General features: G+C 37.0%; 2 protein-coding genes across 2 annotated transcripts in view; both read left to right on the top strand.

The window, feature by feature from the left end:
• Positions 1 to 1,708: 1,708 nt before the first annotated feature.
• spegnb (SPEG neighbor) lies at positions 1,709 to 6,626 on the top strand. Its single transcript, XM_006636702.3, has 5 exons — positions 1,709 to 1,797; positions 2,815 to 2,942; positions 3,349 to 3,656; positions 5,032 to 5,173; positions 5,932 to 6,626. The coding sequence occupies exons 2-5, from the start codon at positions 2,815 to 2,817 to the stop codon at positions 6,068 to 6,070; spliced, it is 717 nt and encodes a 238-aa protein (XP_006636765.1). The 5' UTR covers positions 1,709 to 1,797; the 3' UTR covers positions 6,071 to 6,626.
• A 4,161-nt stretch (positions 6,627 to 10,787) lies between these two features.
• Positions 10,788 to 15,230, top strand: part of ctdsp1 (CTD (carboxy-terminal domain, RNA polymerase II, polypeptide A) small phosphatase 1) — a 38,704-nt gene continuing 34,261 nt past the window's right edge. Inside the window, exon 1 of the mRNA XM_006636703.3 lies at positions 10,788 to 11,125. Coding sequence (XP_006636766.1) covers positions 11,050 to 11,125 — 76 coding nt within the window. The 5' untranslated portion in view covers positions 10,788 to 11,049. The remainder of the gene's footprint in view (positions 11,126 to 15,230) is intronic.

Raw genomic sequence — 15,230 nt, forward strand, 5'->3', positions numbered from 1 at the left:
GACAAGACCACTAAAGTTGCTGCAGAAAGGTAGATTCAGCAAAATATATTGATATTACATATACTTAACATTATTTGTTAAAATACTCATCATTTACAACAGATTCATTAATTTAATTTATTTCATTAAAGGTGTATATAGTGTACTATAATATTATAAGTGCTTTTCTATTTGAATAGTGATTTTTGTCATTAAGATCATACTTTGTTCATAGTTTAGTTTACATTCAGAATATTTTTCCCACTTTTTTCATATATAAAGACAAAATGATCTGTAGAACACATTTAACAGGTAATTTAAGTGACGTAATGATTAAACCACGATCAAAAATGAAATGACTTTACAGTAATTTAGAGTGAATCTTCTTTCGGGCACGTGAACAATCTTATTAGCAGTTAATAGAACTGGTAAGTAAGCCTTTGAAGAGCAGGCTAGACGCCCATTAAATCAAAACCTGTAGGTTAGTTATTGTGTTTCTTGTCATTTTTCACATTTCACTTCTTGTTGATTTCCATAATGGTAGAGGTATTTTCAGCTGAAGTTATATAATGGTCCAAGGGGCAGATCATCCACAAAGTACAAGTCACCATGCATAATGGATAAACATGCAATAAATTAAATAATAATAATAATAATAATAATAATAATAATAATAATAATAATAATAAAGGAACAGTATATCACTCTCTTAACTTTGATAGATTACGCATTCAAGTGATGATTTAATCACTATTATATTTAATATTTAATTAAATGCTGTTTATTTTGGTTGAGAATCCATGAACCCTAAAGGCTACAACAAAATGTTTGATTTACTGGGTATATCAGAGAATTTAACGCAGCTGTTTAGTTTGTTCAGACAAAACAATACCCTTTAATTACTACAACATTGCTCATCTTTTGATTTGAAATTGTAATCAAAACAAGTGTACATTCATATCTGTGCAATCACTTACATATAAAGGCATGTAAACAAATTAAATGTGCGTCCCGGGTGAGCACTTCAAGAGCATGAAAGACTTCAGCACTGGAAAACACAGACAGGTTAGCCCTGAAAACGGGGTGGATATACAGTATGGATGGCATAAAACAGGTGGATGCTGCACATTGGTGGTGGTGAAGGGGAGTCCCCATTACCTGTAAAGCACTTTGAGTGGACTGTCCAGATAAGCGCTATATAAGTGTAAGCAATTATTATTAATTATTATTATTTTATTCAGTACCAGTTGAACTGATTGGCAAAGCAAATGAACTGAAGGAAAAATAATAAAGGGAAAGGGAAAATACAGTAATGTAACATTACAGAACTAATCAATGCACCTCTATTACGTCATGATCCTTAGCCCAAACCAGGCAGTCCTTTTATAAGCCCCACTAGAGCGCACCTGCTTGCTAGTTCACTGGGGAGCACTCACGTTTCACACCATTCCTCCACCCTGAAAGATTAAGTATTTGATTGCACAGCACTGAACTTGCTATTAGTGACCCCCAAAAACCCTCTGGGGTATTTATCTGACGGCTATATATGGCCTGTCTGCCTGCTCGGCAAGGGTAAAACAGTCTGGCTGTTGGCCATCTTTTATTAATTTCACTGAGCTGCAGCTTCCGAAGATGGTCCGAAGAAGGGCAGGCTCAGCCTTGGAATGTGGATTCCTCTTCCCAGTCAACTTTGGACTTGGATAAACCCCTCTGGAGCCCTGTTTATAAAGCCCCATCCAGAGGGGTGGACACCCTCACAGCTTTATCGTGCGGAGTGAGTGGAGCACTGGTCAAGGCTGGTGAATAAGCTGCACCAGGGTAAGTCATGACATTTATTTAATTACAGAATTATGAAAACCCCTCTTAGGAAAACTGGCTTATGTGTTGCTCTTGTTATCAAGTGTCACAGTATCCAGAGGTAGCACAACAAAATCTCCGTAGAAACAAACAACATGGTGATGAAAAGAGTTGTGGGGTACCACATTGGCACCATTGTATAATCAAAAACCAGTTTAACAATCATCACATAGTACAAATATAAATAAATCATAGATACTGCATGCCATTGTATATTTTCATGGATTATTGAAACATATTTGGTTGGTCTTTATTTTCTGTTTAGAAAAGTTTTGTTCTAACAATATGTACATGTTCATGGCAAAAGCTTTCAGGCATCTCTGATTATGGGGGAATATTAGTTTTAATTAATTTGATTTTCATAATTTTAGACACTGTGATTAGAGAAATTGTATGTGTTTTGCATACATATAAAACAACGTGAATTTGTTTGGTGTGCACTTTCTCTAATACAGGACTGTATAGCAACTTCATATCATAATATGTTATAGTATCATAATAGTATCATATCATCATATTGTTAATCAAGGTTCTAGCTATATCTTTATTAATTGTATGAATTGATGTGGGTTACTATTGATTGGTGTTTATTGTTGATTCCAGTACATCAGAACTATTCTCATTAAGTAGCCATTATTCACTTAAATGTTATTTTCCAACATGGAACAAGAAGGGTACTCTGTGTTATGTCTACTGTATTGTTTGCAAAAGATTACAAATTACAAATGTGAGAAGGTCGTTTAGTCTAACTTGCTCACTTGGTTAGCAGTAGCTAATGGATCTACGCATCTCAATCATTCACTTCTCAAGAGGTCTGAAAGCATCAGTTTCAACAACACAGCTGTGTGGCACTTTTTCAAGACACCCATGACTTTTTCATGTACTACCTTTCAATCCATGTAGCCTAGTCTTTGTGTCATTGTTGATTAATGTTAACAGATGTCATCAGATAAATATAATGTTACATATTTTGGTCAGATGTCCAAACCAGCTCCAGCACCTGCCAAAAAGGTGGCCCCTCCCCCACCAGGATGCACCATTGATATCAATGACCCCCAAATTCAAGAGGCAGCTATCCGCATCCAGGCTTCCTACAGAGGTCACAGGTATTGCAATAGAATGTAATAATAATAAATAATAAAGAGGTTACAGGCCTGAGGATTTTTTTTTAAGATGGTCTTAAAAAAAGGTGGGACTTTCTTTAAGAATCTTATGTCAAATTCAACAGCAGTGTTCAAAGACTAGATGTTGGGCAGTTTGTTACAGACATTCATAATGCTTTCCTTAAAGATGTGTCTCTTTTGGTTGATAATGTACCTGCTCTGTTGACCAAAAATGATAGGAAAGAAGAAAACCCTTAGCCATGGATGTGTATCATACTTTTCCCCTGCTTCTTGTTAATCAAGAAACATTGTAATAGATCTCTGACGTGTGCTGTGGAAGTGCAGAGTGTGCCAAGCTGTTGAGCATTTACATTTTCCTTACCACACTTCCTAATGCATCTCTGCTTAGGTCTCGCAAGGAGATGAGAGAAAAGGGTCCCCCCAAGATCCTACAGGAGCTGAAAGATGTGATCTTGATTGAGGGCAGTGCAGCCAAGCTGGAGTGCAGAGTGAGCGCCTTCCCTGACCCCTTCATTGTCTGGTCCAAGGATGGCAAGGAACTGAAGGATGGTCCCAAGTACCGCTATGTGTTTGAAGACCCAGATGTAGTGGCACTTGTCGTGCGGGATGGAGTGCTGAATGACCTAGGCCGCTACACCGTCTCGGTCAAAAACACTTTTGGAGAGGCCTATGATTCAGCCCGCATAATAGTGGAAGGTACGCACACAGCATTCCAGCCGCTCCCACACCATCAAAACTACACAGGGGTCTACTACTGCTTTTCAGAAATCAAAGACATGTAGATTTTATTCTGATTATATCTATTCCACATATTTTCTACAATCAGTGAATACTAGTTGAAATTGAACACACATTGTTAATATAACAATATTAGTATTTATTATACAAATATTTGTTTCTCCGAGGATGATAATTTAATGACTTATGTAGCTACATAGGGGCAAGCGATGTAGCTTGCTCTAATTCCTTCCAGACGGCTCCCAGGTCCACTCATCCTGCTTTCCCAATGATTACCGGGGATAAGTCCTTCTGGGGGTAATAGGCCAGCCAGAGTGTGATGCTGACCACATCATCTCCACTTCCAACTGAGACCTTGTCCCCCAGTTCCCATAGGCCTTTATGGGCTGAAAAGGGGACTTTACCTACCTATGTACTGTAGCTACATAGCACATTCTAATCCATTATTTAAAGAAGATAAGTTGATTGAGAACAAATTCCCATTCACAATAATAATCTGAGAAGTATCCGTTTATACAGGATGATTTACTGGAGCGATCTACCTTTCTCAAAGGTATAACAACAGCATCCTACATGGAATTTTAATGTATTATCCACCCATTGGAAACTCAGTGTACTAGCCATTATTCCATACTGCAGCTCCAAATTTGTAGTATGCATTTTGCCAGTTGCAACAAATATAATTTTCTGTTTCTTCTCTTTAGATAACTTAAAATGTAATATTTGCTTTAATATTGTAGGGTTTCTTTTAGGTAGATATATATGAATAGATTAATGTACTTACATAATACTAAATACCAATAAATACCAATCCAAAATGCCACAATGGAATCACCATGAGAGACAAGCTCAGATGACACTGTTAATAATTTTTAAAAGAACATACATGATTGGGTTAATACTCCAAGTAGAGGAATTCCAAATAAGGAAACATTTGCATCCATAAGATACCATTAGAGCATAACAAAGGTAAGTAACAATTAAGCAATAATAAGCAGAGTTTAATAAATATAATTAGGACCACTCATGAGTTCGAAATGATTTGTCTTCAAAGCTGCAATGAGGTACTTACAAAAGTGACATATCCACAAAAAAGAACAAAGTCCCCCATAAACTGCAAACTTTAAAACTAAGTTTACTATTAAATTCCTTTAATGGTTCCTTTTTATTCAGGGTCCTTTTGCCTGTTTTTTTTAAATCAAAAGGTGGTTTGGCTACACATCCGAAAGAGAAAAAAAAAATCAGAAAACAACTATCTAATCTAAACAACTAATCAATATAGTAGCAGGAGTAGTATCTAAATTTACTGTAAAGTATCTACTTGTGTCCACAGTTCCTGCCAAGATTGCCAAGGGTCCAGACAGCGTGAAGGTGAAGAAGGGATCAACAGTAGTGTTGAAAGCAGAGATCAGTGGGGACCCAGCTCCAGATGTGGGCTGGGCAAAAGATGGAGAGGACATTGAGGAAGATAACAGGTAGAAAGCAATACTAGTCAAATCTGAGAACTGTCGCTACTGTCAGCTGTACCTTCTCTGGCCTTCAAAGATAACTGGCAGACTGGTCATATACAGTGTACAATGTACACAAGTTATCCAATTGCATTTGCTGTACTTTTGTTTTAAAAAAAAAACATTATAGTCTGTCCAAAATCACCTTTAATATCCAATGCACAATTTGTTTTTTGGCACAAGGCAACAAATTTCAAGGGTCATGTAAAATCATTCTCTCAAACATATGAAGCATAAGATTTATTGAGTATCTGTGTGTGGGGGTAAAGAGTGAAAGAATTTAAGTCAAATTTATTTTTCAGTTTGTTGATAGTTTTACAATCCACAATTACTCCACTCAAAGAACTCAAAGCTCTTTTTATCACAATGACTCATGGACAGAGCATTTTTGAATAAGTACTCAGGGTAATAACCCTTATTTGTGAGAAACAGTACACTAAGCTCCTCTGTAATTTCATTGTTACAAAATACTCATTTTACCATTATTGATGCTAACAACCTTCTGAAATACCATTGAAGGTATTTAAGTTTACCAGTACTGAAGAGCTCAGCGGTTATTGATCTGTCATGATTTAGTTGGGTCTGGGGCAATTTCACAGTCTTGAAATTTCCTTTAGATATTGTCTTCATACTGCTTGAACCTTTTTTTTTTTAATTAATACCTACTGAGGGTCTCAGAATAAAATGCTTTGTATAATGCCTCTTCTCCTTCGGTTGTTTTACAGAGTATTCTACGAAATAGAGGACACCTCCACAACCCTGACAATCAAAGATGCACAGCCATCAGATGCAGGGAAATACGAAATATTTGTTGAGAACAATCTGGGTGTAGATCAGTCCTTTGCCCGTGTGGACATCATCTGAGGAGGCTATTTTCCTTGCCCTCTCTCTCCACACAGCAGCACTCCATCTTACCTTCTGCCTGTATCTTTTCCAGCTCCCTCTCAGGCTCAGTTTACCCCTCATTTGACTTTCTTTATGGGCACGTATGTGCTCTTGTCTATGGCATAATAACAAAGAAGATCTTTCCATACAGTGCACAAGTAACTAAAAGAAATTACTATATATTAAATCACATGACATGGTGTTGTCTTCAGAAACTGTGTTTGATTGATTTCTCCCCAAATAAGACAGTATCTCCCTAGTGTTATTGATTGATTGCTTGAAACTGTAGTTTGAATTCGTCCTTTCTCCCACAGGAGTTTCTTCTGATGTGCATTTCACTAAGACAATTTCATTTTAGTTCTCCATTTTAGACTGCCATTTCCCTTAGTTTCCGACACTTAAAAGTTTAGAAATGCACATAAATAATCTTTTAACAACCTACCTGAAGACAGAGTTTAATAAGTACCATCAATGCAACACTTTCTCTCTTGTCATCAGATTAATTCACCTGTTTTATTTAATAAAATATTGAATACTTTGCTCCTTCTCAATTTCTTATTTGCCTTTGCAATTCTAGCACATCTTTAGCATGTGTTATCATAAGAACTGAAACATCTTGAAAGCAAAGTGGACAAAGCAGTCTGAATGGGACACCAGTCCATTGCAGGGTACACATATACAGTATACACACATGCATGCATACCACAATCTGACAATGTGTACAAGACAGATGTACACAAAGACAAAACCAGTGACTCCAAAGTTTTGAAACACCAAAATCTTCATATAATACTTTCAGATATTGGTCCAGCCTTTTCTTAGGACCTCCTGAATTCAATATTTTAAGTAAAAAACATGCTTATTTGGATTTAAATCTGGAGATTGACTTGGTCTATCCAAGATTTTCCACTTTTTTCTTCACAATGATCTCAGATCCTATCCGACAGGGTCCTGATAGAGTCCTAAATATGCCCATTGTAAAATAACAAACAAGGCCAAATTTGAATTGAGTAAAATAAACTGATTATGAAATTATGAAACATCCCTTTTAGTGGCAAATCTGCTTCTGGGAACTGGAAGGGCTGATGGCTTTGCAGATAGAGGTACAGTAGCAGATACTGTCCTTAGGATGAGATGTTACACTGAAGTCCTGAAAACTTGGTCATTTAAGATCTCCAGATGTTCTGCGCCTCAGCCAGATTTTTAAGTAGAGGTATTAGTGTAATGGTTGAGGCACTTTTTAATTCTTTTCTTTTTAATTCAGTTAATGAATAAACAGTTTATTGGTATAGCTGGCACATAATTGCTGCTACAAGTAACTGAAGTGGATGCGGTACTTCAGTGATGGATGAAGTGTCTCCCATCCAAAGATGTAAAGTGCTTTGAGATTCTCTGAGGAAAAAGGCTAAATTATTTTTGTTATTAATTACTATATGGTAATACAACGCAAATCACACGGGAATACAACGAACGCACTTTGTTGACTCTCCCTAACCTCCTTTCTCCTTTCTGACGGTTTCAAGGCTCCCCTCTATGTACTGCTTGCCAAAAAAAAAGTTTGCAAAAACTTTTACCAAACCTTAAACAGTAGTTTGAAGCAACAAGCTCACTGTAAGAAACTTATCGGAGCTGAACTATTGTTTTTAAAAGACTTGCGTCGGTTAATTTCCTTTCGGGCTTGTTGCAAAGAGAAAAAGCAAGCCGAAACGAATCAAGTAAAGGCCTTTCAAAAGTTGTTTGCGTGCTCATTTTAAAACACCTTAAACGGGCAACACATTACGTATTTTTTGTTCGCTTTTTTAAAGCACCGAGCAGTGACAAAAATGTGGTTATGAATATTCGCATTGTTATTTTTATTGTATAAATCTATAGAAACTGTAGATAAGATAAACTGGAAATTAAAAGTACGAGGTGTGGGCCCCACCATTGGCAAAATGAAAGCTAAAACAGAGCGCATCAAGGAAATAGCCTCCACGGTAGGTTGCTTGTTCATAAGGAAAGTTACAGTTAAACTGTGTACTGCTCTGTACACACCAGTGCACGAAGGAAGTTCTGAGTACGCACGTTTCCAGTGGCGTTCACTGGGGGACTAGTTACAAAAAACAGTTTAAATTCTGCGTAGAAAGTATCCCAGGTGCATGTAAGGAATTTCTAGTATCGCTGGCACAGTGGCATATACTGTATACCTGTTTTTTCCTCTATTAGTGTTCTTAATAAAATTCATTAAGCATAGGCTATTAAATATGGTTTGTGAAAACCACTTATTTGACACATACTGTACATGATAACTCACATGGTATACGTTTTTTTTTAACTCATTGAACTTTTCAAATTGTAGTTGTTGTCAGTGAAATAACTTTTTATGCATACCTTGAATACTCATTACTTGTAACTTATTTATTGGATTAGAAAGGTTGCTAGAAAGTGGTAATTTGCTAAATTTTGTCTAAACGTTTTTTTTTGTGTGTGCCTGTGATTAGAGATAGCAGTGGTTCTCCACCTTGGGGCTGGGGCTAGAAGAACTACAGTACTTGCTGTTTCATAAGATGACCTCTATATCACCACTGCTAATTGATCAGTTAATTGATCTGCTTGTTTAGACTTTTTTTTTACCGTGTTGCTCTGTCAGTCCTGAGTGTCAAAAATACTGCATAAGGGTACGTTTCCAATGACTTCAACTTTACACAGCCTCTCCTCAATGTTTTGTGCTGTTATTTCTGACTAAACTTCTCTTAGTAGTTCATCAATTGAGGATGAACATTCATAGGTGTGAATAACAATTTGTTACATTTCAGGAAGCACATCTTGAATGAAGGAAATTCTGATTCTGAAACAGTTACCATCCATCCATCAAATTCTTAACCACTTCATCCAATTCAGGGACACGGGGGAGCCATAGCCTATCTTGGCAAGCAACAGGCGCAAGGCTGGGTACACCATGGAAGGGACACCAGTCAATTGCAGGGGAGACACAGACATTGACACCAACACACTCACACCAGGGCCAGTTTTCCCAGAAGCCAGTTATCCTACCAGTCTTTGCACTGTAGGAGGAAACCTGTGTGAACATACAAACTCCACACAGATAGCATCCCAGGTCCGGAATTGAACCCAGGACCCCAGCACTGCAAGACAGCGATGTGAACCACTGTGGCACTGTGCCAACCAATGGATAACATGATTTTCTGAACTTCAAAAATTGGCATAGAGCTGATGTCAATTACAAACTCTATTTCACATTTTAAGATCAGAGAGTAAATTTACACATATACCTCAGAAAGAAAACTGAAACCAATTAGCCAGTGATTAGAGTCTATTTTCTTCAGTTTGGTTTTAAACACATACAATTATTTTATTTTAAGAGTTGAAAATTGCTGTCTTTTGTCATCATGACTGTTTGTCTCAAAGGTAACGGATAGTTGAACGCCAGTTGAAAAAATAAAACATCGAAGTGCCAGGGAAGTCAGTTATGAAAATAAAACTGCATCCCGACTTCAAATTTTGTTTGGACTATACCAGAATTTGAGAAGTGTGTGTTTTTTTTTTTGTTTAGGCTGGCGTGTTTACGCAATTTTTTGAGTGGAGTGATCCAGCGGTTAACATGCATTACGAACTAAATAAACGTGCAAGAGTCTGGTAGAGATGTATGAAGCTAAACGAATTGGTTACGGTCCCTGATATTGTAGCGTGGCTCCAGGAATGTGCTTGGCTCTGAGGTGCCCGGTTTCTTCAATGGGGCGCCACGTCACTGTCATTGGTTCCGAGCTGACTTTGAATGGCAGCATTGTCTGCAATTTCCTGTCTCGGTCAGCTTCGGACTGTGCTTGCTTTCTGTATAGATTCTCTCCACTATGAAACCAAGAGAAACCAGGCTGCTGAAGTTGCAATACTGCCAGACAAGATTTAGACCTCAGTTTAGACCTTGAGTGCAATGTCTATAGAAGCGGTTCAAAAGGTCGCTACATTCCTTTGGTGCTGAATAAATAGTTGGGAGTACAGAAAACAATTCATACACATTGTGTACCGCAATACATCTACTGGACACAGATACTGTGTGTACTACCCTACGGAAAATCAGAAACACACATACTGTACGCACACCAGATCTGACAAAATTAACGATCTTTTAATTTCACTTCGGTTTAAGTGGGAACAATCCCCCAACAATAATGGTTTAAAGGATGGGCTCATTGTAAAGCAAGTAATATAAATAAAAAAAGTCCGAGATCTACTGCAATTGCAATGTGCACTTCTTTGATTACATCATGTGGTGTGTATGGAGTAATATGACTTAATGAAAAAAAAACATGCAATGGGTATATTAAAATTAATAATTTAGTAGAATAGTTTCCATTCCTGTTTTAAGTTATTTTTTTGGTTTAAGTTTGCAAATATCTTGTAGTATGATTTCCTGCATCTACGTCAGACAATCCACTATTATTATTATTATCATAATCTAAAAGTTATTGAAATTAATCTATCTGTACATGGTATAGCTCTGTCTATCTTTCCATGCGTTGTGCCTCTGTCCATCTACCCATCATCTTATGCATCTTATTAAACCAGTTTTCTTCTTGTACGGTCCCATACAGTGGCGCGATCTAGCGAAGCTTTTGTTTCCTGCGGTTTGCAGCTACTCTTTCATAGCCACTTTAAGAGGGAGGGGAGGCCTTGAAACAGCCAAGTTCCATGTTTGTGTCTTGAAATTGAAGAGCAGAGCTACAGAACTCCATGTTGTAACAAAGTTATCAACAAGAAACTCCCTTTTGTATTTTTACTTTTTCTTTTATTTTTTATATCTTTTAAACTTTTAGTTGTATATATTTATGCCAGAAATTAAATGTATATAACGGAAAACTGGGGGGGTTATTTTAACTTGTTGTAAATATATCAATATATATTAGGTAGAAAAACGGTAACAACTTTTAAACTGCAGCTATATTGGAATTACGGATCTAATGGACCACCAGTCCACGTCTATAATTACGCAAGTTAGCAGAGATGAAGAGGTGAATACTCCTCTACGAGAAAAAGGTAAGCTTAAAATGTTATGGAGACTCGCACCGGAGTTGTTTGTGCACTGCACATGTCAAACTTATTTTTGTACTGTCGGGGCGGTGTTTTTCCGAAAATCACAGCCGGGTTTACTTAAAGTTCGAACTCTGTTAACGCAAATTGTAAATCTCCTGTTTTAACTCGCGTATTGTGCTTTTACTGTGCATTGCAAACTCGAAATGAAGGAAGTTTGCAAGTCTCTTGACAAGTTTGCTTGAGTTGTTGCCGCGGTGGGCACAGTCACAGACAGGTGATTAAAAGTTAATTTATGAAGCTTGATATTGAACTTCTTTACTAATAAATTGTTGAGACTACATTTCTAACCGATTTAATTTAAAAAAGTTAACTTTTTGTAAGTTTTTAATGCATGATAGGTTATTTAGATTCCAGTCAGGGGGCGGGGCCCATTTGAGCAGTACAGTAAAAGCGTTATTTTCCGTGAGTAGCTGCTCTGAGGCCTTGATACTTTATTAAAAACTTAAATTATTATTATTTTGGCTATAAGTACATTTACTTTAACTAAGTATAAACAATGAAGATTATGTGTAAATATACCGTTCTTTAGTATTAAAATACGTTTTGCAAAGTTATTGTTAAAAGTGACTCGAAAGCCACAATAATCATTCAACTGGGCTCTCTTATGACGTTGATACACAGTAAATAAAGCAGAATAATAACAGTTCAGTGAACGTTGCAGCAAAAAAACAACACCTCGTGCACTACACTACGTAATTGTAGGTATGGGCTCTATTGGTCTGCAGTATGCTGTAGTATTTTTTAAAATACTACAGGGTTACTAATAGCACGTTGTAGCACACGTCTAGGTTTCTCTGCAAACTGTTAAGAAAATACACTTACAGGGTTTAAGCGCTTGTAGAACATTCTTACTATATTAATAATAGAGCAATAAGATTATAACTAGGCTGTGCTGTGTAGTGTTTTTGGTGTGGTGCTGTCGAAAGAAAGAGTAAAAGAAAGCTTTCAGGAGAATGGAGGGGATTTGTCCAACCTTGCTTGTCCAGTTCTAAACAACTTTTTGATTAGAGATCTTCACCAACATGTATGACACAGGACTCCTCAGAATCCATATCCAAGACATAGTTTAGTCATTAGATTCAGTCTCAAACTCTATGTGCAGCAACGTCCTTCTGTTTGTGTTGTTGACTCTACTAGTATGTTGTATTTCTGTCCTCTTTGAAAACTATGTATTGTGCATGAAGTTCTCATTTCAGTAGCTTCTTTGAATCCTGTGAATGAGGTGGATATACTTTTCACTTTGGTGAATAATAACCAAAAACTCCAATTACAAACCTAATGTTCACTAAATATCATTAGATGTGAAGAATAATGTAATTCATATATAGTTCCAACTGTTCTTTCTTTTTTGAAGCAAGTGAAATTTCTAGGAGTTGATGCTGTTCTTATGTGTATTATGGGAGACATTGTATAGCAGTTTGTGTAATTCCTTCAACAAAATGCCCAGTGCGATTGGGGTTTTGACTTTGTGTCCTAAGTAAACCTTGTTTTTTTTACCTGTTTTGAAAGGAAGACGATGACCTGTTGGGCAGTGTTTCTCAACCCTTTTCTTTTAACTGCGCACTTGCATAAATATTAATATTTTATGTCATTCCAGCTCCCTCTTCACAAATGAATTTTACTTGAAGTGCATAGTCCCCTTATCCTGGAAGGAATTGATGACGGTGAAACACAGAACCCATGCTGAGCTATTCTTAGATATTGTTTTTTTTTTCCATCAAACTTGAAAAAGTTAACTTGCATCACAAGCACTTTCCACATGAATAGACTTAGAATGTGGCCGCTGTCTCATGTATACACCAAATGTGCAACACAACACTTTGTTTTCTTCACAGAACTAATATATATTACAATTTTATTTTTCTTATATCTGGCTTTTCCATAAAACAGACTACTTCACATCGTGTGGCACACCTGCTGATAAATTCTGTGTCCTATTAGTACTGGCTTATATTGACAACATTGCCACATGTAGTATCAGTGCCCACTTGCCCTTATTGTTATATTTAGAATATATCTTAATTGTGCTATATCAGAATGTACTATAAACATTGCTGGATGTTTGAGTTGCTACAAAAACCTGTTGTATACCCAGCCAGTAAGATGTAGGAAAGACTCAACTCATGGCTACAACTGTGGTATTGCATAGGAAGAATGAAAACCTGTAGAGGACCTCCTCTGACTTGCTCGCGTCTGAGAGCTTGAGTGGCTCTGCAAGCATCTAAGTGCCTTTCTGGAGAGTCAGCAGCAAATTAAAGGAGCAAGCATGGCTCTTACTGACTCACTTCACGTCTACCAGCTTTTAAGACATTTTAAGTTGCTGTTTTGCTAAAGCCAAGTGGACCCTGTCTGACTGCTGCCCAGGCTACCACGGTTTTGCCAGTTGTGTACTGCCCCTTAGGAATTCTGGTCACAGTCCATTTGGGTAGTCAAATGATCCTGGCTTGGAACTGGTTACATCTAGACTTCTAGAGCATAGGGCTCAACCTGTGGGTTCAATGAAGGCGGGTGTTAATCTTTGAAATTATAGATGTAACATAGTATGGTGTAACTGTGGCTCAAGCTTAGAATTGCTGTGTCAGAGCACTGGGGCCCAATTCTAGACCTGCATTGCTATTTACATGGAGTTTGTATGTTCTCCCCTTGCTCGTGAAGCTTTCCACTGTGTGCTCCAGTTTCCTGCCACAGTTTAAAGACATACTGGTAAGTTAATTGGGAAAATTGGCCCTGGTGTGAGTATGAGTACATGGAAGGTTCCCCTGCTGCCCCATGACGCTGAATTGGATAAATCAGTTAGAGAATGTATGGATGAATTTAACATACTGTTTACCTAGGCTTTTAAAAGAAAGCCAGTAGTGTTTTACAACCTGTTCCATTTTATAGTGCATTTCAAAGTAAATATATATATATATTGGTTATGTAGTAATAATTTAGTTCTCATAACAAAAAAAAAAACACCCTCTGCTATGTGGCTGATCAAGGCCAAATGTTTGTGGGTGTGTACCATGATATGTAACATCTGTCAACAGGGGGGGTGGAAGCTGTGTGAGTTTCCCTGAGAAGGAGGAAACATCAAAGCCATTTTGAAATTGCAGGTAGATCTACAAGGAGGTAACATGGATTCTTGAACCCATATGCACTTGTTGGCTTGTGTCCTCTGTTAATAATTCTCTAAAGAGTGTGTTGTTGTAGTTGAACTGCTTTATGAGATTTGTTTTTACTTTTAAGTGTTTTTTGTCTACATTTTTTTACTGACTGCCATACTGTGGCTTGGTCTCTACAATGTTTTCTGTATAACAGATGTGTGGATTTTTGTTCCTGCTACTTTAGTTAAATGTTTATAAAGGCTTTTATGTTCTAAGTTCATGGTGGAAATACTTTAAATGCATATGAAACAGTTTGAGACCTTTTTTTAAACTTAGCAAGTAGAAATAAACCTAAAATCTATGTTAAAGTCTTATACCTTTACTTAAGCTGATGAATTCTGATCTCTAATAAAGTAACAAACAAAATGGGCAATAGCTCTTATTTTTATAGCATACTGAGATAAAATGTTTTCCTTCTGGGCACTAGAAGCATTCACATTCCCAAGAATTTGGTTCTAGAATTGTATAATTGAGATGGCTTATCAAGATTACAGTAAAACTTGAATGTACATGCTTTTAGGAATGTAATGACATTAATTTCATGCTATTTGTGTTAAAGTTACCCAGTATGTCTGTTCCAACTACATTTTGAGTACCAACATAATGCACAAAAAAGTTAAATCTTTTACAAATCTGAATCTGTCCTTAGAAGAGACAATTTAATCTCCACCTGTAGTATATTTACTAGCTTTTGTTTAGTACTACAGAAATCTGATGTGATTGATATATCAGCAACAAAAGCAGTGAATACTGGATCTTTAATCTCAAAAGGCAAAGGAAAGGCATCTTCCTTAGTGAAGGCATTAGAGCAAGAATACAAGTATACTAATTACAGTGTCATTGAAAGTGGTACTTAAACTGCCCAAATGTTGTGCAAACCCAAGCTGCCAGTTCCCTTTTCA

Source organism: Lepisosteus oculatus, chromosome 12, assembly GCF_040954835.1.
Source record: "Lepisosteus oculatus isolate fLepOcu1 chromosome 12, fLepOcu1.hap2, whole genome shotgun sequence".
Lineage (NCBI taxonomy): Eukaryota > Metazoa > Chordata > Actinopteri > Semionotiformes > Lepisosteidae > Lepisosteus > Lepisosteus oculatus.

Coding starts and splice junctions, on each gene's coding strand:
- spegnb (XM_006636702.3), top strand. CDS start 2,815: ATGTCCAAACCAGCTCCAGCACCTGCCAAAAAGGTGGCCCCTCCCCCA. Junction 3,657..5,031: donor AGCCCGCATAATAGTGGAAG/GTACGCACACAG, acceptor TTGTGTCCACAG/TTCCTGCCAAGATTGCCAAG. Junction 5,174..5,931: donor GACATTGAGGAAGATAACAG/GTAGAAAGCAAT, acceptor GTTGTTTTACAG/AGTATTCTACGAAATAGAGG.